Source organism: Polistes fuscatus, unplaced genomic scaffold, assembly GCF_010416935.1.
Source record: "Polistes fuscatus isolate 324 unplaced genomic scaffold, CU_Pfus_HIC Scaffold16, whole genome shotgun sequence".
Taxonomy (NCBI): domain Eukaryota; kingdom Metazoa; phylum Arthropoda; class Insecta; order Hymenoptera; family Vespidae; genus Polistes; species Polistes fuscatus.
This window is the reverse complement of record NW_025113064.1, coordinates 2122440-2146601: the sequence shown is the minus strand read 5'-3', so window position 1 is coordinate 2146601 and position 24162 is coordinate 2122440. Positions and strand designations below refer to the sequence as shown.

Sequence of the window (24162 nt, the reverse complement as noted above, 5' to 3'; positions counted from 1 at the left end):
AAATCAACAATATTTTTTTGCTATATTTTTGTAATACAAAGTATTGGCCAATAGGAAACGTGTATACTAACGCCATCACACGTGATATTTCCTAAATCTATTTAAAGTTATTGGCCAATAGGAAATATGAACACTAGCACCACCAAGTTAGTATCCCTTAAACCTTTTATGTTTATTGAGAATTTGGACCCTGTGCTTTTAATGACAATCATTTTATGGTGAATCATAGACGTTATTCGAGCGAGACGTGTTCGGAAAAGGTTAGAATACAAGTGGAACATCAACATGAACAGAACGTAGCCTAAATTTTCTACAGATGTTAGAAGATAAGTTGTATGTATCATTCGGCGTCCTTTGATCAGTTCGAATTAGAAAGGTGAAGTGTATAAATTCAAAATGCCAGTTGTAGTGAAAAATTGTCCTCATATCGCTAATCGTGGCGATCTTACGTGTCTCGAAAATGTGATCTCTTTAAAAGATAGATATAATAAGTGCAATGATTGTAATTGTAACGGACCGAATCTTTGGTTGTGTCTTTTTCCTGATTGCCGTTGGGTCGCTTGTGCGGAAACACAATTAAATCATAGTACCCTACATAATCAAATGTTTCCTGCTCATTGTGCTCATATGAACCTTACTACCAACCGTATATGGTGTTATGCTTGTAAAAAAGAAGTTATTGCGAGATATGTATCTTCACCATCATTATCACCTAATCAAGTTGATGTTAAAACTATTGGGAACAAATTTTCGGGTGATGCACCTAATAATATTGATAGTAAAATGGATGGTTTGGATAGGCTTATGTTGGACAAGTAAGTAAAATTGATCTCATTTATGTTGTATTATTTATTTAAATATTTTTATGTGTATACATATTATATATATATATGATATTGAAAACGTTCATAACAAAATCATGATGTTTATTATTTGTAGGTTCTATGGAGAATGGTGTGTAAATAAAGTGAATAATGATAGAGGCTTATTTAATGAAAAATCTGGGGATTCTCAGGAGAGCACAGATTCGGAGGAAAGTAAAGACTTATCTGGAAAACCTAGAGGCTTGGTCGGTCTTCAAAATATAGGCAATACATGTTACATGAATTCAGCGCTTCAAGCTTTATCAAATGTGCCACCTTTAACACAATTTTTTTTGGACTGCGGTCATCTGGTGCATTATATGTCCAAAGATAAAAAGCCTGCATTGAGCTTAAGTTATTTAAATCTTGTACGAGATATGTGGAATAGAAAAACACGTGGATACGTTGTGCCACATGGGATTTTATCTGGTATTAGAACCGTTCATCCCATGTTTCGTGGTTATCATCAGCATGACACGCAAGAATTTCTAAGATGTTTTATGGACCAATTGCATGAAGAATTAAAGGAACACATCGAAGATGACAAAGATCTATTGCTAAGATTAAAAGGTCTTGGAGAACATTCATCCGATGATGATGAAACCGAAGTAGATGGTAATGGTTCGAGCCAATCAGATGCTGAATATGAAACATGTGATTCGGGAGTTAGCGAGCAGAGTTCTTTAAGCGACGAAGGAGAACGCGGTACAAAGAGACGTTATTCTCGTGTATCTCAATCAGAAAAATTGAGAAATAAGTTTACTAATAGAAGTATCAAAAAATCTACCGTAGAACAATCTTTTCCCCAACAGCAACGCTCTGCCCCAAACTCACCTGCCAAACATCGTACCAAAAAACAAATGAAAACAAAAAGTATCATAAGCGATATTTTTGATGGTAAGCTATTAAGCAGTGTACAGTGTCTAACATGCGACAGGATTTCTACTAGAGTAGAAACATTTCAAGATTTATCGTTACCTATTCCAAGTAGAGATCATATTGATATGTTGCATCAAGGATCCCTTACACCTCAGAAAGCAGGACCCTGTTCCGATGTTGTTTACGTGACCAATCAGAATGGTTGGTTCTCTTGGCTTTTCCAATGGTGGCGTTCTTGGTTTTGGGGCCCAGTTGTTAGCCTTCACGACTGTTTATCTGCATTTTTTAGTGCCGACGAGCTCAAAGGAGATAACATGTACAGTTGTGAGAAGTGCAACAAACTACGTAATGGAATTAAATTTTCCAAAGTTCTAGAGCTACCCGAAATACTTTGTGTTCATTTAAAAAGATTTCGCCATGAGCTTATGTTTAGTTCTAAAATAGCAAATTATGTCTCTTTTCCGTTAGAAGGATTAGATATGAGACCGTATTTGCATAAAGAATGCGTCTCTAAAGTTACCACTTATGATTTAATATCTGTTATTTGCCATCATGGTACAGCTGGCGGTGGTCATTATACATGTTATGCATTGAATTCTATTGTTAATAAATGGTATGAATTTGACGATCAATGTGTTACGGAGGTAACACCAGACACTGTTAAACATTGCGAAGCTTATGTGCTATTTTATAAAAAGTGGTCACCGGAAATGATGCAGCTACGAGATAGAACAATGGAACTGATGGAAATATCAACTCGTGAACCATCTGAGCTTAATTTCTTTGTATCTCGACAATGGATTAATCGTTTTAATACATTCTCCGAACCAGGGCCTATAGATAATTCTGATTTTCTTTGCCCTCACGGCGGCGAAAATCCAATGACAGCTCAAATAAGTGATAAACTTTGTATGCCTATACCACAAGCCGTTTGGGAATATCTTTACAATACGTAAGTTGAGTAATTAAGTTGAAAATGTTCCATTTTATTTGTTATTTATACATTTTTGTAGAATCCCCTTAATACTTTATTATTTTAGATTTGGAGGTGGACCAGCATGTACGCAACTTTACGAATGTCCAAGTTGTGAAGAAAAATATGAATCTTTGCAAAAAAGGAGACAATACGAGATGGAAATATTTCAACAATTAAATCACAATTCTGAAAGTCATGGTGCTATTTACGGTCTAGCAATGGCCTGGTTAAGACAATGGCAAAGTTTCGTTAGAGGTAAAGAAACTCAACCGCCTGGACCAATCGATAATAATTCCATCGTCGTTAATAAAAATGGGCAGAATATACTCAAAGTTGGTAAGTTCAACGATGTCGCATTTAAAATACCAAAATTTATAATTAAATATCTTTCATAGGAGATATAGAGGATATCTCTAATAGACTCCTTTATTATAAAATATATGTATTTTGTGTAAAGGTTCAGATTGCGGCCAAATACCAGAAGAATTGTGGCACTTTTTCTTGAACACATATGGCGGAGGTCCAGAATTAATGTTGCATTCGTGTCAACGATCAATAGCGCCACAAGTCAATACTTCATTACATTCCGCTTCGAGTCCAAATCTCACAGATCAGAGTCTCAAGTCTGGTCGTACGGAGATAAAGTCTAATAAAGTTGCCAGAAGCTCAGAAACTATTTCCCAGCAAGATAGTGCTATTGAAAGTATAACGTCCGATAGTGACTCTCATCAAACACAAAGAGATGTCAATGAGTAAAAAGAATAATATACATAATTAATAAAATATCTCATGCATACAAACAACACACATACAATACATGCAAGCAGTACACTTATCTACTAAGATAATTTCCACTAAAAACATTCAAAGTACAGAGCAAGATAAATGTGTAATAAAATGATTAAAATTTTGCCTTTATCTCTTTAGATGTTACTATGTTAAAAATACATTATTATTAGAGAAGACACTTTTTAAAAGTCAAAATATTTAATATTAAGAAGAATTTAAGTACACATTTTTGCTTGTATAATACAATGATAATACTAAGTTATTATATTTAGATGAATCATTGATAATTTTTAATACAAAAACAGTCTTATTTACGTTTACAATTTGTTAATTTAATTTCTTTCTATTATCATAGAAAGTCATAAAGTATTAGGTAGTTTATGCTTGGTGGGTAATTGTTGGTAGTACAAGGTTTGGTTTACAAAATATATTTTATTATTTCAACTATGAATTTCTTAAGTATCTTTTTATTTCATTTTTATTCTTTTTTTTCTACTTCAAATTGGTGACTATAATCAATTTTCTTGAGGGTTTTTATATTTCCGATATTTCTATATATATATAGATATTATTATACTTGCTATATTTGCGTGTCATTTCTCGGTGTACAAAATAATGTTATACAAAATTCTCCATACTTATGTACATACATACACGTCATTGTATGTTATTATGCATTTTCTTAACAAAAAAAATCCGAACAAAAAAAGCTAATAAGAAGGTGAAAGACTGACAATGAAATCTGCTATTTGTTCTCGTTATCGTCGAAAATGATGTGTCAAAGTAATGATATTCTTATGTAAATATTTAATTAACGACGAGAATAACAAAAATAATTCTTAACGGGAATTTAGAATTTTCAGTTTTTAATTATTCAAAATGATCGATTTCAATATTAGAGTAATGGACATTAAAAAAACAAAAAAAATCAAAAAAAAAAAATTAAAAAAAGAAATAAAAGAAAAGTATGTTTTACGTTATAATCGCACAAGTGTTACCAGAAAAGTTAGTTATATTAATTAATATGTAGTGAGCATTAGTTTTATTCGAAATTTTATCAATTTATATTTATAATTATACTGCTCGTTCTGATAGTTAGTATTAAAGAAAAGAATACAAGAGAAAAGTAAATAAAAAGACAGAAAAATGTCTATCATTGAAAAATTAAGATAATTAAATTAAGATAATAATATTAACTATCAAAAAAGTAAACTGTGTAAAAGATAAGTGATAATAATCGAAAAAAAATTAATTTATTAATCTCTTTTTTTTTTTTGTTTTTTTTTCTTTTCTCTCTTTATTATTTATTAATATAAATATATATATATATATATATATTTTTTTTTAAATATCATCTATATCAAAATTTATATAAACGGGCTTTTAAGATTTGAAACAAACAACTTTATAATTATCTAAATAGATGTGGAATAAATAAAAACTTTCTTATCATTTAAGAGTAGATATATATCCTATGACATAGAGAAAAAGAAAAAGAAAAATATTACCTTAATTTGTATTTTTGTGAATATTATTATTAAATATTATCATATATATATATATATATATATATGATGTAACATGCTTGATGTAATTACATTTTAGTATTTATACGTAATAATATATTACACACCCTCGCACACGTATATAAAAATAAAAAAATATCATTTATTATCGGACAAGATAAAAAGAAAGACAAAGGAGAAAAGTATTTTCAATAATGATCGATCGCTTCGTGTGCAATATAAAAAATAATTAAGTAAAATATAAAACACGCCTCTCTCAAACAAATTGTACATGTAGATAAATAGAAAAAATAGAAATATCTTAATTATCGTCATTGGTACTCTTGCTATTATTGTTATATTATATACATATATATACATACATATATATATATATATATATATATATATATACATACATATATATATATATGAAAGGAAATATTTTTACTATCTCATCGAATTTCAAATACAGACACATACACGTTCACACATACGTATATAAGAGAGAAAAATAATTTAAAATAAAAAAACCAAATTTCGAATCTTATAAATATTAAGCCGTATAAAAAATCTTTGACTTCTGATATATTTCACGTGGTTGATGCATGAATTATTTTTTTAAGAAATGTTGGAATAAATCATTTATCCTAAGCAATCGCAGTTCCATCCTTTGTATGATCCAAAGAAATAGTTTTTTTACTCTTAGATTGATTAGAAAAATTCATTCCACTTTTTTATATGAAAATTTAGAGGAAATCAATATTGAATTGAGAGAGAGATAGAGATAGAGAGAGAGAGAGAGAGAGAGAGATTGTAAATTTGATGAAGAAATTTATGCGAAAAAATTGGAATATTTAGTGATCCAAAAATAAATAAATAAAAGTTGGAATTAATTGTAATTTTTCGGAAAAAATATTGATGAGAAAATGAAAAAACAAATAAGAAATAAATCCATTAACATAGAATGAGAAATAGAAATTAGAAATCTTTCAAGGAAAAAAATAAAATAATAAATAAAGAATAAATAATAGAAAGTATAGAAGGTATGCTATTGTAAAAAATGATGTTTAACGAGCGTGAAATGAGATGTAGTATCTCATCATTTCATGGACCGCGAGTGGATGATCGATCGAGCCCTGCGCGTTTGAGGGATGCTGGCCATATTCCCCAATCTTCCAATCCCAGTAGTGAACAACCCTCCTTGGTCAATGCGACGATTAAGGATTCGTGATTAGGAACTGGAGGATCACCCATAGACCACCATGCTCTTCTTGTGTTACTCGTAGTTTAGTCTAATTATTTTCAAATCCTTTTTATTCATATTCTTATTATATTAAATGGATCATTATTCTCAAATTTCGGATCAATTTTGATATTAGTTTCCCTGGCAATCGTTTTTCCTTCTTCAACGAGAAGAAAAAGAAGAAGAAGAAAAGACCAGTAGAGTCTCTTTTCCAGAAAGAAGGTTCGACCTTCTATTTTAATTTCATCTGTGAAAGAAAAGGAATAATTCGATTTGGTAAGTAATTATATTTCTCATATTTAGCCAAATTTTATTTCTATTAAAATAATTTTTCATACTTTGTAATAATAATCTATTGTATAAAAAGATTATTTTAGAATTATTTTTGTTTAAATAATTAATTTATATAGGTCAACGTTAATGCGTTGAAATTTGATCATTTTTGAAAATAGACAAGTATGAATAATTGTATGTTTAATTTTATTTTTTCTTATCAAATATATATTATTATATAATCCATCAAATTCGTATTGTCCCAGATTGAGAAGAAAATCTTTCAACAAGATGACTAGTTTCAAAGGATTTTATATACCATCGTTTGGGGCGACAGTTAACGTTGCTTGGGAGACATTAAAAGCTAAATGGCCAGAAAATAGTCCATGTATGGAATTAATTCGTGGTACAGGCATGGCTGGTCAAGGTGATCCTCAAGCTCGTACAGGTGAATTTAAATCATTCGGAGAAGGTGAAGATAATACCGAGATGACAATGATGAATGGTGAACAAGCACAAAGAGAACAGAACAACGTTGCTGTTGCTGAAGATTCTTTTAGTTATCAGAGAAATGGGTAAGTTTTTTTTCTTTTTTTTTTTATGAGTATTAGAATGAATATTTTTTCGCGGATATAAAGTTAAAGAAGGAATTATTACAATTATTTATATACTTTGTTGTTTTCTTTTTGTTTTTATAGAGACAAAGCTAGAACAGGAAGTTTGAGCAGTGGAGAGTTTAGCGAATATGACGAAGGTGGTGGAGAATTCGGTGGATCTGGTGTGAAGATTAACGAGTGGCAAGCAGCGTGGAATGTTACCAATGCCATTCAGGTAATCAGAGTTTAATTAATTAAAAAAAAAAAAAAAATAAAAAGTAAGAGAAGAAATGTGAATGAATGAAATTACGAATATCTTTCGTTTCAAGTTTCATCAACTAAAAAAAATAATGTTTTATATATAATGAATAAAAAATCAAACCCCTTCTTTTTTTGCTTTCAGGGAATGTTCATTGTATCTCTACCATTTGCAGTTCTGCGAGGTGGTTATTGGGCAATCGCAGCTATGGTCGGTATCGCACATATCTGTTGTTATACCGGTAAGATTCTCGTTGAGTGTTTGTACGAGTTAGATACGGTAACAGGGCAACGTGTCAGAGTACGAGATTCCTATGTAGCCATTGCTAAAGAATGTTTCGGCCCAAGATGGGGTGCAAGAGCAGTTAACATTGCACAAATAATAGAGCTGTTGATGACCTGCATCTTATATGTTGTTGTTTGTGGTGATTTAATGATTGGTTCTTTTCCCGAAGGTGCTATCGACACAAGAAGTTGGATGATGCTGATAGGCATATTTTTACTTCCGCTTGGATTTCTTAAATCCTTGCAACACGTTTCTATGCTCAGCTTTTGGTGTACGATGTCTCATCTTTTCATTAATTTCATTATCGTCGGTTATTGCATCTTGGAGATAGGTGATTGGGGATGGTCTAAAGTTAAGTGGACTATAGACATGAAAAACTTTCCAATCTCGCTTGGTGTAATTGTATTCAGTTACACCTCTCAAATCTTTCTGCCGACATTGGAAGGAAATCTAATAGATCGTTCCAAGTTCGATTGGATGTTAAATTGGAGTCATATAGCTGCTGCAGCCTTTAAATCTCTCTTCGGATGGATTTGCTTTTTGACTTTTCAGAATGATACACAGCAGGTGATAACGAATAATCTTCACTCGGCTGGATTCAAAGGCTTGGTCAATTTTTGTCTAGTAATCAAAGCTGTATTGTCTTATCCTCTGCCATATTATGCTGCCTGTGAACTCCTCGAAAGAGCATTTTTCAGAGGTCGACCCAAAACGATTTTTCCTACAATTTGGACAGTCGATCGAGAGCTCAAAGTTTGGGGTCTAGCATGGAGAGTCGGTGTAATTGTCTTTACCATTCTCATGGCTATATTCATACCACATTTCAGTATTCTCATGGGTTTCATTGGCTCCTTTACTGGGACCATGTTGTCTTTCATATGGCCTTGCTACTTTCATCTGAAACTTAAAAGAAATTCTATGGAATGGAGTGCAGTGGCATATGATTGTTTTGTCATCTTTTTAGGTATACTCTTTGGAGTTATTGGTGTATATGATTCTGGCACTGCTTTGATCGATGCCTTTGAAATTGGTTTACCTTTTTAAATGTTTCATATATTATTTTTATTGCTTTTATTTTTTCATTCATTTCATCTCGAACTTGAGAAACATTGAATCACAAATTTTCATTAGATTCTAACGGTATACTACAAAGTATGTAGTGTCTTTTAGAAATAGAAAGATAGACAAATTTTTATGAGTAACATTTAATAAATGCTCGAATTATTCTATCACCTGGTTGCATCCTGGTTCTTCCAACGATCTTCAAAATGATTCTAGTTGGATTCGTCGAAATTCTACAAATCAAGTGTCTTCCATTTAATATTGCTTTAGGGTTCTGTCGTAATTAGAAATATTTTGATGGTATATTGTATATTTAAATTCAACCAGAACTGACATATCTAACAATATGCAAAATAACAAAGAAATAAGAAAAGAAATGAGGCAACATTTCATAGCTTCAAAAAATTAAACTATTCTTTGATCGTTGAATAAAAAAAGAAAGAAAAAAAAAGGAAACAAAAAGGTCTAGAAAATAAGAGAAGGAAATGTTATGAATCTAGAGTCTTCCAAATTATAAACATTTCTTTTTGGAACAATGATAAAAAAGCTTTTTAGACAATTCATTTAGACTACATATCGTCAGACTATAAGCATCGATGTCTTCCACATTGCATATAAAATCTGTATCAAAGGTAAAAATCGTTAAAGAACGAGTTATTGGATTTAATAATCCTGATTGTGTACCTAATAATTTTTAAGTATGCTTTGAATAAGAAGCACGTCATAATGACATTCGATGGTCACAATTACACACAATTACACAGTATACTCTCTTGCAAAAGATATATATAAAAAGAGAAAAGAAGAAACTTTTAAAGAATTATCCCTCGTGTTTGTGCCATAGAATATAAAAGATAGTTTGCCTAAACGTAGATGCATTGAAAGTGCCATCGAAGGTTAAATAATAAAATAAAATTAACGTGCAAATATTCGTCGAGTGCAAATTAATAATGCACTTTGTTATGTATGTAATATGTACAAGAAAATTGTACAAATTAATTTAATCTAATAATCCAACGTCTTCCACAGTTTGTAAAGTCCGTTTATAGAATATATATATATATATATATATATATCTTATAATTAGTTTTAAGTAGATGTATTACGTGATTGCGTCGATAATTCAAATGATAAAGAATGAATGTTCTCTGATTGAATACATTTCAACAATATTATTTAAATGCATATCAACAATTTCATATAGATTAAGTATTTAACTATCTTTATTTTATTTTTTCTTTTTTTGTTTCTAATGGTTTTCTCAATTTGAGAACATTCAAAGCGTTATAATAATTTTTAACTTTTCGATAGACGAACTTCATGAAATATATATGTTATTTTATATAATATATGATTTGTTTATATTTCCAATTAAGACACTTAGAAACAGTTACAATTATAATCTAATATAACATAATTTGTTGAAGTTACCTTACACATGTGAAATTGAATTGATATTTTTTGTTTAAATTGTAAAAATATATAATGTTGTGCTATCGAAATGTTAATTATTATAGGCATTGTTAATTAATAATCACAAATTGAACTTGTCTTCCAATGATGTTTTCCAAAATGGTAATAATAATTATGTATCGCGATTTATTGATCGAGACGAATCTTTGTTAATAATATTAAAAGTTATATATTGAGAGTTGTAGCCGTTAAGCATTAACATTTAAGGTCAAGGATTATTAAAATTTAATATATATATATTGCATACATGATTCATGAGAAAACTAGATGTAAAAATTAAATGTTAATTCACTTTCGACAATGATTTTATTTATTTCTAAACGCAAGAACAGCTGATTTGATATTGTTTCAAACATAATCTAAAATTTATCAAAATAATAACTATTAGTACTACAATAAAAATATTTGAATTATCTATCTCTGTGTGTATATAACGACTAATTAAACATTCTTTCTTTTTAAACACTTTTTCATAGATATATAAAAAAAAAGTTTCTTATTCAGAGTAAAATCATTTGAAAATCTACACATCTATTTTTCTTTTATTGTATCTTGCACAATTGAACGTACCAAAAAAAGCCTTTCTCATTTTTGTATCTGTGATTAATGATAAGAGGCTTTGTATTCAAAGACAATAATTAATTCTCTATTCGCTCTAATTAAAATATATGCTGCAACAAAGATAAATACGTACACATGTACAATATGTAGTATCGATATACGTAACTATATCAAGAATATATCTTTGAGTTTTCATAAAAAAGAAAAAGAAAAATTTTTCAATTATATAGATCATATATAGAAACTAATTTCTAATATTTCTGATCAAAGTTATTATCATCCTGAAATAGTGCTACGTTGTTACTATACGTTTGCATAATAATAATAACAATAATACCAATAATGATGACGATGATGATGATAATAAATGTATACAATGAAGAAACTTTGAAAACTGAGAACCATTTTTTTCATTTAGATTTTAAATCGCTTTGTTAGAAGTGTCATCTTTAGACAACAACGATGCATTAAAAGTCAACTTGTTCAATGTTTTTTCGTGTAGTTTGAATGTATGTATAGGAGTTTCGCAAAATGATATAATCAGGTGCTTCCCTTATTAAAAAGACGACGGGAAGATATTACAAATAATATATAAATATAAGAAATGAAAATAAATTATCAAAATTTTATGAAATTGTATTTCACTTGTACCTGTTTTGGGTTGAATTATTTTAATCAAACCTTTCTCTAGAATCCAATTTCATTTTTATCTAGAGAATACAACTTTCTCTCTTTGGTAAAAAGTTATAGATAAAACCACAAATTAAATTTCCGTTGAATGTCATGCTCTGAATATTCTGCGTCGGTGTATATAAGGTTTGCGTGCTCATTTCAAATTCCATAGTAATAGTCATTTAACATTGCTGTAATAATATAATTATTCGTTGATTAAATGTCATGTTATTATTGAACAAATTAATTTTTATATGTTCTTTTTTGTGGCTTGTAGTGTATGCATCATCGAATGATAATAAGCCAGACAAATCGTACTATGAAAAATATGGTAAAGTTTTCAATAATATTGATTAGCTTTATACGACATTAATTTTAATTAATATCTATATTTGAATTAAGATTTTGGTTACTTTCATTAAAGAGAAAATTCCACGTGTTAAAATAAAAGTATTTCGTGGTCCGAATGAAGAATGGAATGGTGAAACATTTGCCAAATGGGGATTTTGGATAAAACAACCACATGGCTCACCTGTACATACCGCTTAATGCAAGAAGATTTTTCATAGAATAAATTTTGTTTTATGTGGAAGTTTAAATTGTTACGTTGTTCATATCTCTTCATGATCTTTAACGGAAATTAGAAGTAAGTTACGCGGTGACAATTTTGCATCAAATACCGGTTTTAATATCGGATTTAAGTTTCTTTCTGAAAGATACAAAAATCTATCCAAAAGTACTAATGTTTCTACCAATGGTGCTAGTAAAATTCTAAGAGAAGAAAATATAACGATTTGTAACCAATAATCTAAATAATGTTCTACTTTTGGTCCTTCGAGATCCGAATCCTTTGGCCGTAATTCAGATCGAAGATGACGAGTGGCAAGAAAACAATATCTGAAAGTTAATAATATGTATGCAAAATTGAACACTTCTTAAATTATGTAATATATTTTATAATTTTTAAAATCTTTTTTTTTCTTAACTGTTTAAACGTCATATCTCCTGTTACTTTAACATTTTTTAATTGACTATGGGAAGGCAACAAATCTCTTTCCGTGAGTATATTTTCTAAAACTGCTCTGTAGGTGTGTACCTTAAAAAGCCACAAATGTTCATTCATTCGGATAGAAATTTTATTATAATTTTTCATACGAAATTATGTCATACTATTAAATCTGTATAGTTGTTGTTCTTCAATTTATCGCAATGCTTTTCAATAGCGTGGCAAGCCACTTCCAAAGCATTATATGAAAGCTTGCGATTCTTAAACGACTTGTACGAGCTAAGTGGATATCCTTTCTGTTTGTTTCCGTTATTAGACCTAATAAAAAAATCTAAATATGTAAAAAAGAATCCTTTTTCATATAATAATATATAAATAAATAGGATAAATACTCTAACGTCATTTTCATATAACAACATCCCACGATGCACATGAATCTTGCTTCTTTGTTTAACGAATATAGATTTAAGAGAATTGACGCTAAATCCCCGCATGGATGTAATCCAATAATTCCATACTTAAGAGATTCTGTATTAATGTTATAAACATTTGTAAATACTTCGTGTAAATGCTTTTTAATTTTTGCTCTTGCATGATCAGAAGTTTCTAATTTCACCGATATATGTTCCAGTTTAAGAGGAGAGAAATTAGGTATATGTTTACGTATAGATATCGACAATTCTTCATCGTATAATCTACAAATTTCATTCATAGTAGAATCTATTTTAACAACAACAATGTAAAGAAAATTGGCACAAGTTTACCTAGCTTTTGTTGATAATAATTCATCCTGTTCGATACAAGCTACACATAATCCATATCGGCAAGTTAACATTCTAGCTAAATGTCCAAGTCCCGCTCCAACATCTACTACAGATTTGCAGTCTGACTTGTAGGCATAATGTGCGCACATCTATGTTTTATATATATTGTATTTAAATGATCTTAATGATTATGATTCTATCATTAAGAATATAATGAAAATAATCACCTCTGCCATTTGTTCTATCTCATGCGTCTTTTTCTTCTTCACATGTTTTCTGAATAATTTTATAAATTGCGAAGAAGCAGAATCCGAGTCTTCTAATTGTTTTTGTTTGTTATCCGACGAGTATAAAGAAGTTATTTTTTTTGATTCTTTCTTTAATTTGATCAATCTTTCGCATTGCAAAAAGTTATTCAAACCTTTGTAATTTCTATTCAATTGTAGATCATCTATAACTTTACGTAATGCTAGTAACGACAGAGGTAATATTCTTCTACTATAAAAGATACGTTATTAATCATAGACTTATTATATCGCATAGAAATATTTGTTTAAATGAATTAAAATCAATTTGTAAATTATACCAAGAACATTCTCCTGACAACCATAATCCAAATTCGTCTGGAGGTATATCCTGTAATGCAAGTTTCCAACTTTTTGGTAATTTGTCCCATAATTTTTCTCTATAAAAATCCTATAAAAATAATTACATACATAAAATTATAATAAAACTATAAATGTTATAAAGCTATATATGTAAATATTAATCTAATGCTAATGTTATTAAATTATTTTTAATTAAACATTTTTATATCTTTTTTAAAAGATTATTTAATCTAATTTAATTATTCTATATAAAGGTAGCGGGTAGGTACTCCTACACGATCCCGGTGGAGGATAGACCTACTTCAGGGAAGCGACCCTGCCTACGCAAGCCTTGGATTATCTCCCAAGACCATACGGGGGAATCCATTGTCCCATCCAGTATCCTTGTCTAAACCTATAAATTTCCCTAACACACCATCCTTACACCATCTTCCAACACGTCTTTAGCCAGCGAGGAAGATTAAGGCTAAAAACCTAAAACCTCTCAATATGAGAGAGGCTTTTGTCCAGCAGTGGACAGTATAGGCTGATGATGATGATGATGATGATGAATTATTCTATATACAAATATATATGAGAAAAAATAAGTTGATTTGGTTACGTACCACTACATAAAAGTCTAGCATCCAGCCATATATATCTAATACACAAAATATTTGATCTATTCTTAAACGCACACTTTTACAAATATTACAATTACATTCTGTAATTAAATTATTAGTTGCAGTCATGACTGATTATAATATAAAACTATTAAAACTTTTAAACACGTGTGTGTCTGTCTGTGTGTGAGTGTGAGTGTGTTACGTATGATACAACATGAATAAAATTGTATGATATAAGCTGTTGCTGGTATATGCCTGCATAGTTGACTCGATATTTTACATTTGAATCGGAGTACGTTATTCTCCTTCTATTATTATCTATTTTTGGGTGACGGTGGATTGTCTATTTTTTCATCACAATGGTAAATAATAATAAGATATTAATTTATTCATTTTGAAGTATAAAAAGTAAGATATATTAAAGTTTAGACACGATTTGACGCTATAATGTAATATAACCTATTTTATCTAAAATGTCTCATATCATAAAATCGTATTAATATTTATTTCAATTTTATAATAATCATGAAAAAATAATTTTATCTCAGTATACAAAAAAACGTTTACTAATTTCTGCCATATTTGGCAGTCTGCAATATTTAATTTTCAGAGTCTAGTGTGCGTTATACTTCTCTTAATATGTACCTGTACTTATATCAGATCTATCGCTCCAAGTTTTTTAGATAATCGTTTAGGAAAAGTTGGGTGAGTACAAATGATTTTATACTACACGTTTGAGATTTACACGTGTCAGATAATTGCATAAAATATATAATGATTTCATTGATCTTTAAGCGTATTTATATATTATACGTTAACTCTTGTACTCATCTTCTATTTGGAATTACTTATAGAGAGAAATTCTTTTATTAGATATAATAATTATATATAAATATGTTAAAACCGATAATTTAGTAATAATTATTTGTAATTACAGCGACACATGCTTGTTAATGATTTTTATTATCAGGTTCCTTGGCTTGTTTTGGAAATGTGCACGAATTGGAGAACGGAAAAGTCCATACGTGGCATTAAGTTGCATTTTCATGGCATTTAGTATTTTATTTTGGACATAGACTAGAAATTTTTTCAACAAACTTTTATAAATTTGTATAAAGATATTTTGGGAAAAGATATGGATATGTTCGTAACATTTAATAAGGTATGAATGATCTAATAGAAATAAGGAATGCATGACAAATATTTACCGTTAATATTTCTTTGAAAACGCAGAAAAAGAAAAGAAATTCATTTTAAGCGAACTGTAATTTATAAAGCTACAATGATTTCTAATTGCGTTGTAATATTTATTCATCAATACGTGATTCCTTCCAAAGCTATAGAATTTACATTATCTTGGGAGTATTTATGATTACTTTTTAAATTATTTTTCATTTTATTTTCACAATATATTTTCTATAAACAACAACATTCTTTTTAATACAATTAATATAGGATTATTATATTAACTTTGTTGAGTATCGCTTTGTTGTATATATATATATCGGGTTTATTAAATAGTTACATTTATCATATCTTTAATGTCGCAGATATTCTAAAACTTTTTCAGTAATGCTAAACCACACAACGTGATCTAAAACTTGTACTCCGCAGTAATCGACGTTAACTGTCATACATAATATCGAATGTAATTTTTTTTCTTAGATGTATGCGTGTACTTATTTTATTTTATACATTCGTTTATCAACGTTTACTATCGTTAATTCACGTCGTTTTATCTACAAAGTAAGATATGGTTTTGCGATTATATGACACGATAGAAATTATTATTCAATTTTGCAATTGAAAATATAATTATATAATTAATACTGCAGATTCATCTTTTTTATACAACAATGAAGAATGCAAAGAATTTTAATATGAAGAAAATATACTTTGCATTTTGCACTTTGTCTAAGAAAGCATATTTATAAATGGCAATTTCGTTAATTTATATAAATTTATCGTGTTCACCTCATCCATCATAATATATAATGTATATATATATATATGTTTGTTTCCATTAAATAGATTTACTTAAAAATAGAGGATAATGCTATGATATGTAATAAATGATAAAGCGATACACTTTTAAAACTGATATGTATTATTACGCTACAATCAAAGTTAGTTTACATCAAAACATTTTGTTTAATCATTTTGGTGCTTTTTCTTCTATGAGGTAGAAAAATGACCATGTGAATATTTGTCTATATATAAAGACTATAATATAAATATGATTATATTATGATCAGGCATTTCTTTTTTTCTTGCTACCATGCATCGGATATAAAAGAGATAATTCTTCACATAAAATGTTATCTTTTTATATAATATTGATAAGTTAATCAAATTATTATAATATTATATACAATTATATCGTCTTACGTACAATTATTGTCACTTTGTGAATGAAAATTTGAAGGAGATATATATATATATATATCTAAGGGATATAGCATTTGCAACTTTGATAAGAACATTTGAATCATTGATATAAATTTACAAAGGAAAAGAAAAAGTAAAAATGAAATATTTAAAAAGATAACGATGGGTAAGGTGAACAGCGCATTTTTCCAAATTACTTCTAATAAGAATAAAAATAAACTTCCAATGTAAAATATAATTTTGTTTTTTTACTACGTACTCCGCTCTTCACACATATTATATACTATTTATTTAATAAATATATATTTATATGTAAAGAGATAAAATTAATTACAAAAGGCAATAAAAAATGTATGTAATTTGATAATGGTGCGACAATTAGTCAATGTAAATTATTATTATTATTATTTGAAGTAAATTACTTCCTTACCGACCATCGAGAAAACATTGATAAAGAAATGATAGATAAAACAAGCAATGTCATCTACTCAACTTACGTCGCTGTATATGAAATTTATGATTATGAACTTTTATATATGTACATATCATATATTATTATTGAGCAAGCTCTCGAAACGTCGATAAATAAAAAAACAATCTTAATATTTCTTATACGTATAAGTTAGTACGCTAATTATTTGTCTGCGTTCGAATAAAATAGTTTGATTCGAATAGTTTGATTCGGTAGTGCCTATTCGCTCGTTACGCGAAAATTCTTTGATCTTACAAAAAGATTAATTATATTTGCTAATTAGAAAGTACGATCAATAAATACAAAGGATATTCGTTTCAATCGCAGCACCATTGCCGTTACCGGAACGACGACGTCTATTTGTACAGGGTGAAGTTTATACTTATACGATGGCTTTTTTCAATTTGGAAATTTCCCCAAACAAGGAAAATTGATACATCATTATTTGCTTCTCTTAAAATCCATGCATTTTTGATTAGACACATAGTTTAAAAGTTATTTGAGATATGTAAGTTTTGGAATCACCCTGTATACTAGTATATAGTATTTATTTCTCTTTTTTCAGAATCATTATCGAATAAGTATATAAGTAATACTTATGTTCGCAGTTAACCACCGACAATGGAAGATAACGTCGAAACGTCTACCTTTATGGAGACTTATATTTATATCTATTTGTGATGTAACGATATGCAGAAGGGCTGGGGAGGAAGGGGAAGCATATAGAAAGGAAGCTTTCTATTGCCACCTAACGTACGAGCAATACATATATGTAATATATTACACACGTAAGTGTCCACTTTCCTTTCCATTTTTTTGTTATACATTTTATTTGACTTTTTCTTTTATTACGTAATATCGTATTATATACGTTCATGCATCGTTAGGTGGAATTATTATATACAACTCGGCGGGGCATATCCTTTAAAAATGTTTCCAACTTTATGATTATTCGTAATGCAGGTATATAAAAAACAATCCTGTGAAATGACTCGTAAAGGAAAAATCGAATATATATAATGCAGTAGAATAATGATTAATTCGAATTTTCTTCATTTTCGTTTTAAGTTGAAAATTGGACGAACGGAACGGCACTAACGATGCGTACAAAACATGACCCCTTTAAGGCTTTTCGACACGCTAACCCGTTATACATATATAAAAGTATAGCCCGTCGTAATTTTCTATCGAAAAAGTAAATGAAAGCGATCGATCGATTTTATAATGAAAGGCTTCGTTTAAAAATACCCGAGATTAAACGTTCGATGAGTTTTAAAACGAAAAAATAACACGTTTCGTCCATAAGTATGTATTTTTCTTTTTTCTTCTTCTTCTACTTTTTGTTTCTTTGTTTATTTTTTTTTCTTTTTCTAAATTTCTTTTCATTCGAGCGAAGTCGGACAAATGGTTTCATAAAAAATACACATTTGCAAGTATCGTTCAACATCTCTAATTCGCAAAGTTTGAAATTCCCAAAGAATGTCCTAACGGCATTTAAACGACATTTCTTTCCATTATTACACATAGCTATTATCTCATGTTTTTTCTTAACACTTCTTAGGGGATCCAGACACAGCCTCGCAAAACATGAGAGAACAAAGAGGGAGAAGTATAGGGGAGAAGAAGGAAAGGTGGAGGTTTAAGGAGCTCAGAATTGGCCAGTAATCTATTTTTTTCCTATACTTTTGGCGATGGCGATAGCGATAGGGTTGGTCGTGATTGGTTGTATGGGGTATTAATCAACAAATAATTAATCCTTTATCGTATGGTAGATAAAAACGTTAGGCAGATCGTATATATTTGTTTGTTGAATATAAACCTGCCAATGTTGGCAACGTTTTCTACCTTAGACTCTTCTTTAGATTTTGTCTCTTTTCCACTGTAGGCGTTCTTGCCTTTTACGATCAACGAGCCTCGTGGATCTACGGTAGTAGATGTCGTTGAGTATTTGTTACCGAAGATCAATCGAGACGTGCTCTTTTGCATCGCTGGGGTGCTCAGCTGGTGGAAAACTCGATTGACCGTTGAGACCCCAAGTACGGTTTTTGATTTACCACCACCACCACCACCAGCAGCACCTCCTTTGTTTTGTTTTTTCCAACTTGGCGAGGTTGCTCGTGTTGGTAACGTTGCACGTTCTATTTCTGCAAAATGTATAGATCAAGTATAATATGATCAAGTATAATAATTATAATTTATAGTGCATCGCAAATATTTAGTATGTTTATGTTTTGAAAGTTCGACTTACCGTATACCCTGATAGTAGCTTCGGCTTTTCCCATACTCGAGGATGCCGAACACGTGTATTCTCCTAAATCCGTCTTCTGAAGACTCTTTATCTTGAGCTCGATAGTCGTCTTCCATTCTTCCTCTGGGTAGGTCCGTTCGTCGATCTCGTATCTGTCGCTACATCGAGACACATCGTTTTTGCTTAGTATTAGTATTAGTATGGAAATCGAATTTCTAATCGCCATATTCGACACGTACCCGCTCATGATCACTTGCGCCTTTCGGGTCCACAGGTTGATCGTTTTTGGATAAGCTTCTATCGAACAGATTAACGAGACATCCGTATCCAACGGCGAACCCAATAATTGATTTCGTACTTTTGCGCTTGGGGGGACTGAAATTTGTTAATAGATAAAGGCTGTCGTTCCACAAATAATAAGAAAAGTGTAGGAAATTATGCGCAGTTATTGTTATAACGCGAACATACGTTAGTAGTAACGGTCTACCTGTTTGTTTTTTTCTATAATACTTTTTCCTGTTTACGAATAAATGGATAGAATGAAAAAGACGGGGATAAATTAGCGAGCGCGGTGGTTACTTACAATTTACTCTGAGATAGACTCTTTTGCTGACCGTCGGTGGTACTTCGTTTCTGGCTATGCAAAGATAAGCTCCCATTTGCCTCCTGTCTACCCTCGTTAATTCCAGCTTCTCGCCGGACTGGCTGTCCACTATAAAATCAGCCCTTTCGTATGAATATTTCGTTGAAAGAGCTACGCGGCGGTGATTGCACGGCGCCACGATATTTTATACATCTAACGCGTAATTATATAACGTCAACCACCGTTTGGAATGATTTTTTAGCAGTCCTTTCCGCATACCAGAACGGAAAGTGCATATCGTCTATGTTCGGGCACACATTTAAGCTCCATCTAACATTTATTATAAAATTAAATCAAAATAATACGCAATATGATTATGACGTATATTATTGAACATTTTCAATCATAAATCTTGAATATCTTTTATCTATATACCTGTGTGTCTATATACCTAATAAATAGATGATTTCTTTCTCCAAACGCGGATACATAATCCCCCTTTAGAATATTTTCACTGCATATTATTCGCAGTGAAATAACGCCGCAAATGCCAGACAATTGAACATTATGGCAAATATGCTCACGGCTACTATATGGGAAATAAATTTAATTTACGTATAATATTACGTATCTACTAAATTCGAAACGATCGCGTTTATGAAGGATATTTTGAAATGGGTACTGATGAATGCTTCGAAAAGAATATCGGAGGACGACAATTGATTCATACGTACACGATATATCGATATACTTATGTATGATCTTAATTTTATTTTTTCAAATTCGATTTCGATCATGTAGACATGCTTGAAAATAATTTACTGAATAATTTACCGTCGAAAAAATAGGGACCAATAATATTTTGAAGTTTTATCGAGACGACAACGAACGCCACGTCCTCCAACGATCTTGATATCGATTTGGTTTTTTGTCAATTTGCATTGGGACATTTAACGATTTCGTCAAATTTCGAAACGAGCTTGCTATTTCTTTTTCTCTGGAACCCCTGCTGCACTCATTCCTTCCTCCGCTATAAAGCTGTAAAACACGAAGGTGTAATTCGACGAAACGCGATAGGATGAACCACCGAGCGCTCTAATAAAGATGAAAAGGTGCGTTTTTACGAGGCACATAGTTCTTTTTATGGAGGCGAATTCGAGGAGGAAGATCTAAAGGAGGTTAAACCGAGCTGCCTAGGTCGTTTTACTTCTTCTTGTTCGCGATCTGTGATAAGAATGTAGGGTTGCTCCAATTTTTCCAATTTAAATAATGTATTTAACTATATATATATATACTAGAATTTTTTGACTATATTTAATCATTTTCTTCGCGACCATATAATATAATTATAAATTCAGAAATAATAAGAATAAATTCAGAAAATTCTAACAATATTTAAAATCTAAATAATATGAATTCTATTCTAATGAAGAGATTTTTGTGATCGGAACATTATTAATATAGAAATAATGCAATCGCTAAATTAAGAATACAAATGAACGAATAAGAAAAGAGGTAGGAATGAACCATTTGCCGACCTTGAATTAAAGTCTCGTGAAGACCTCTCATCAGAATGAAATCACTTTTCTCTCTTTTCCAAAGAACTCGCGGGGGAGGTCTACCCGATGCCTTGCAAGAAAGGGTCGCATTTTCCCCTTCTAGAACCGAGACTTCTCCCTCTGATGTACCAGAACTCAGTATGTCAGGGGGAACTAGAACAAAAATACATATTATACATATACAATACTAATTGAATTTTCTTAATCCGTTGAAAAGATAAATAGTAAAAGATAGAGAAATGAAAACGGAAAGAGAAGCAGCTTTGATTTCCTTTGCATTTCCAAATCAAACCATAAAGAAGATAATATTTATATAAAAGTATCTCAACGAGAGCATTCGCATGGGAATTCGCGATAAAATAACGTTGCCAAGAGAAAAAGAAAGAGAGATATAGTAGACACGTACGTGTATACATGCTTCTCTCGAACAAACGTAAAAATCTTTCCTTTTCTTTGACTAAAATAGAAATGTGCAACAGGTTCGAGTTTTATATCGCTATTGTCTGTAGGCGATGAAGTTTAATGGATAAATACGAATCGTAGCAAACTATATTGTATTGTTTTTTTCCCTTCAATTTTGATTTATTCTTCTCGGTATATATGCGTGTACAGAAGTAACGAACTTTCGTTCGTTTCAAAAGTAGAAAACAAAAAGAAGTGTCGGCACTTTTAAAAGCATCGAACAAGATCAGGAAAAGTAGTCTAGTCCAAGCTATTTCGTCGAAATTTCATCGCGATTTTAAGTGGACTGCGGAGCTCTTTAAAAAGATTCTTTGACTCTTCTCATTTGCTTTAGTTAGGAATTTAAAAATATAGAGACGAGTGCACGGATTCTATTCTAACGATACGAAATTTCTTTCAAATATATCAAATATATTATGCGGGTGTATACGTAGGAGTCCTAATTATTTCATCACTTTGCAAAATGATAGAAAATTCTTCGTTGAAACTTCATTTGTGAAAAACGCATTACCGTACGAAGATTAGATTATTACTATTTACGTAGAAACCAAAGTATTGATATCGTTTTGTTTTAAAGGAAAATAACGAGAAGAAAAAGGAAAGTACTCTAAAGATTTTGTCGATAAGGGATGCAAGAGCATATTTTGAGAAACAAACGAGCATATTTCGCGATAAAGATTACATACACCATTGACCTACTTTTAACTAATGGAGAAAGTGATGCGTTCTTGCGATAAAGTAATGAAAAAATCTATATCTACGTATACGCAACGTGTAATATATGCATGTACATACATTTATTTACGCGATAACTATAGGTATATAACATTACACCTCGACAAGAAAACCTCGACAAAAATTCCTTTTCTAAAAAGCTTTTTTTTCATGGGAAAATAATATTCATAAATTGCAACTTGTATTAGTGATATTAGAAAATGATATTTATATATTATCCAAGTTGTTACTATTAGTTAAACTACGAGAATAGGAGAGATAGGGGGTATGTAATTGGATTAGGACTCGGTGATATTTGCGATATATACCACATTATATCTACGAAATAACATTTTTTATAAAAAAATAAAAGACAAATAAATGGAGAAGAAAAAAGAAGAAAAAAATATAACTTTAATGCAGGTCCTTCGCAAGACGATTCTTTTTAAGTGAATGGGACCGTGTGTCCCATGGCTGACAACGTGTAGGAATTCTTCTGGAAAATGGAAAAAAAGAAAGGAAAGGAAAAGGAAAAGAAAAAGGAATGGAACGAGCATATCCAGCTCGTTAGAAAAGAGTACAACCGAGAAACGAGCTTTCGCGAAGAACGTCGTCGTCGTCGTCGTCGTCGTCGTCGTCGTCAGAATGTTCGTTGCATTTTTTGAGCTACCCTCTTCTCCTTTCTCGTTCATGCCTATAAAAGTGTTCGCGCGAGAGAGGGAGAGGACGCATATATGTATGAGAACAATTTCGATGCATATGAACGCGAATATCTGTCCGTTCAACGAGAAAAGCTAAGTCGTTATCTTTTACATATATATATGTATATGTATATATATATAGACGCGTGTACGCCTACTACGCGAGTGTGTACGTTCGAGCTAGAAGAAATTCTACAAAGTTATAGAAAATTGTCGACGTTTTCGAAAATCTCGAAATAGTTTCAATGTTTTTCTTCTTCTTTTTTTCTACGTGATTTTCCTATAATTGTGTTATCTTACGTTAGCGTAAACGATCGTTGATTATATTAATTTAGGATGTTGCTAGATATATTAGCTTATAGACAATGACCATCCTATATATGTATGAGCTTGCATATGTAACGCGCCTATAGGTTTCCTATGCATATAAATATAGGAATAGGGGAGTTAATCACGGGTAAGTAGATGGAGAAGCTTTGTAGCGATGAATAATTATTTAGAGAGTGATTATGCCTGTAAAGGCGAGATAATATTATTTAGAAAATGAATGCAATTAAACTATTATAATTCTCGAATTTTAAGATATTCGATTTAGTAGAAATACCAATATCGT

General features: G+C 30.6%; 5 protein-coding genes and 2 long non-coding RNA genes across 8 annotated transcripts in view; 5 read left to right on the top strand and 2 right to left on the bottom strand.

Moving 5' to 3' along the window:
• The first annotated feature begins 165 nt into the window (after nt 1-165).
• LOC122514775 (ubiquitin carboxyl-terminal hydrolase 33) lies at nt 166-3958 on the top strand. Its single transcript, XM_043631810.1, has 4 exons — nt 166-815; nt 940-2694; nt 2783-3054; nt 3176-3958. The coding sequence occupies exons 1-4, from the start codon at nt 397-399 to the stop codon at nt 3472-3474; spliced, it is 2745 nt and encodes a 914-aa protein (XP_043487745.1). The 5' UTR covers nt 166-396; the 3' UTR covers nt 3475-3958.
• Nucleotides 3959-6048: 2090 nt separating this feature from the next.
• Nucleotides 6049-9535, top strand: LOC122514875 (vesicular inhibitory amino acid transporter). The gene is made up of 4 exons (XM_043631969.1): nt 6049-6534; nt 6798-7106; nt 7230-7362; nt 7531-9535. The coding sequence occupies exons 2-4, from the start codon at nt 6823-6825 to the stop codon at nt 8713-8715; spliced, it is 1602 nt and encodes a 533-aa protein (XP_043487904.1). The 5' UTR covers nt 6049-6534; nt 6798-6822; the 3' UTR covers nt 8716-9535.
• A 589-nt stretch (nt 9536-10124) lies between these two features.
• On the top strand, nt 10125-11907 carry LOC122514878. Its single transcript, XR_006303150.1, has 2 exons — nt 10125-11770; nt 11864-11907. It is a non-coding gene; the product is annotated as an uncharacterized LOC122514878 (long non-coding RNA).
• Nucleotides 11908-11959: 52 nt separating this feature from the next.
• Nucleotides 11960-14601, bottom strand: LOC122514876 (protein RRNAD1-like). The gene is made up of 8 exons (XM_043631970.1): nt 14423-14601; nt 13796-13905; nt 13437-13707; nt 13210-13358; nt 12838-13140; nt 12610-12763; nt 12426-12535; nt 11960-12336 (listed from the first exon to the last, which is right to left on the bottom strand). Exons 1-8 carry the CDS (start codon nt 14546-14548, stop codon nt 12051-12053), a joined length of 1509 nt encoding a protein of 502 aa, XP_043487905.1. The 5' UTR covers nt 14549-14601; the 3' UTR covers nt 11960-12050.
• LOC122514877 (protein kish-A) lies at nt 14540-15715 on the top strand. Its single transcript, XM_043631971.1, has 3 exons — nt 14540-14784; nt 15012-15127; nt 15393-15715. The coding sequence occupies exons 1-3, from the start codon at nt 14782-14784 to the stop codon at nt 15496-15498; spliced, it is 225 nt and encodes a 74-aa protein (XP_043487906.1). The 5' UTR covers nt 14540-14781; the 3' UTR covers nt 15499-15715.
• Nucleotides 15716-17148: 1433 nt separating this feature from the next.
• On the top strand, nt 17149-18901 carry LOC122514874. Its single transcript, XR_006303149.1, has 2 exons — nt 17149-18070; nt 18844-18901. It is a non-coding gene; the product is annotated as an uncharacterized LOC122514874 (long non-coding RNA).
• A 64-nt stretch (nt 18902-18965) lies between these two features.
• Nucleotides 18966-24162, bottom strand: part of LOC122514873 (lachesin-like) — a 35671-nt gene continuing 30474 nt past the window's right edge. For both annotated transcript variants that reach the window (XM_043631968.1, XM_043631966.1), the window contains 5 exons: nt 21652-21825; nt 20114-20242; nt 19770-19905; nt 19531-19688; nt 18966-19426 (listed from right to left, as the gene is read on the bottom strand). In XM_043631968.1, coding sequence (XP_043487903.1) covers nt 19041-19426; nt 19531-19688; nt 19770-19905; nt 20114-20242; nt 21652-21825 — 983 coding nt within the window. In that variant the 3' untranslated portion in view covers nt 18966-19040. The remainder of the gene's footprint in view (nt 19427-19530; nt 19689-19769; nt 19906-20113; nt 20243-21651; nt 21826-24162) is intronic.

What these genes read in the sequence shown, in the direction of transcription:
- LOC122514775 (XM_043631810.1), top strand. Translation starts at nt 397, where the DNA reads ATGCCAGTTGTAGTGAAAAATTGTCCTCATATCGCTAATCGTGGCGAT. An exon ending in GATAGGCTTATGTTGGACAA is followed by an intron (nt 816 to 939) that starts GTAAGTAAAATT and finishes TATTATTTGTAG; the next exon opens with GTTCTATGGAGAATGGTGTG. An exon ending in TGGGAATATCTTTACAATAC is followed by an intron (nt 2,695 to 2,782) that starts GTAAGTTGAGTA and finishes TTATTATTTTAG; the next exon opens with ATTTGGAGGTGGACCAGCAT.
- LOC122514875 (XM_043631969.1), top strand. Translation starts at nt 6,823, where the DNA reads ATGACTAGTTTCAAAGGATTTTATATACCATCGTTTGGGGCGACAGTT. An exon ending in TTTAGTTATCAGAGAAATGG is followed by an intron (nt 7,107 to 7,229) that starts GTAAGTTTTTTT and finishes TTGTTTTTATAG; the next exon opens with AGACAAAGCTAGAACAGGAA. An exon ending in ATGTTACCAATGCCATTCAG is followed by an intron (nt 7,363 to 7,530) that starts GTAATCAGAGTT and finishes TTTTGCTTTCAG; the next exon opens with GGAATGTTCATTGTATCTCT.
- LOC122514876 (XM_043631970.1), bottom strand. Translation starts at nt 14,548, where the DNA reads ATGACTGCAACTAATAATTTAATTACAGAATGTAATTGTAATATTTGT. An exon ending in TGCTAGACTTTTATGTAGTG is followed by an intron (nt 13,906 to 14,422) that starts GTACGTAACCAA and finishes TTATTTTTATAG; the next exon opens with GATTTTTATAGAGAAAAATT. An exon ending in TTATTATCAACAAAAGCTAG is followed by an intron (nt 13,141 to 13,209) that starts GTAAACTTGTGC and finishes TGAAATTTGTAG; the next exon opens with ATTATACGATGAAGAATTGT.
- LOC122514877 (XM_043631971.1), top strand. An exon ending in AATCGTTTAGGAAAAGTTGG is followed by an intron (nt 15,128 to 15,392) that starts GTGAGTACAAAT and finishes TTTTATTATCAG; the next exon opens with GTTCCTTGGCTTGTTTTGGA.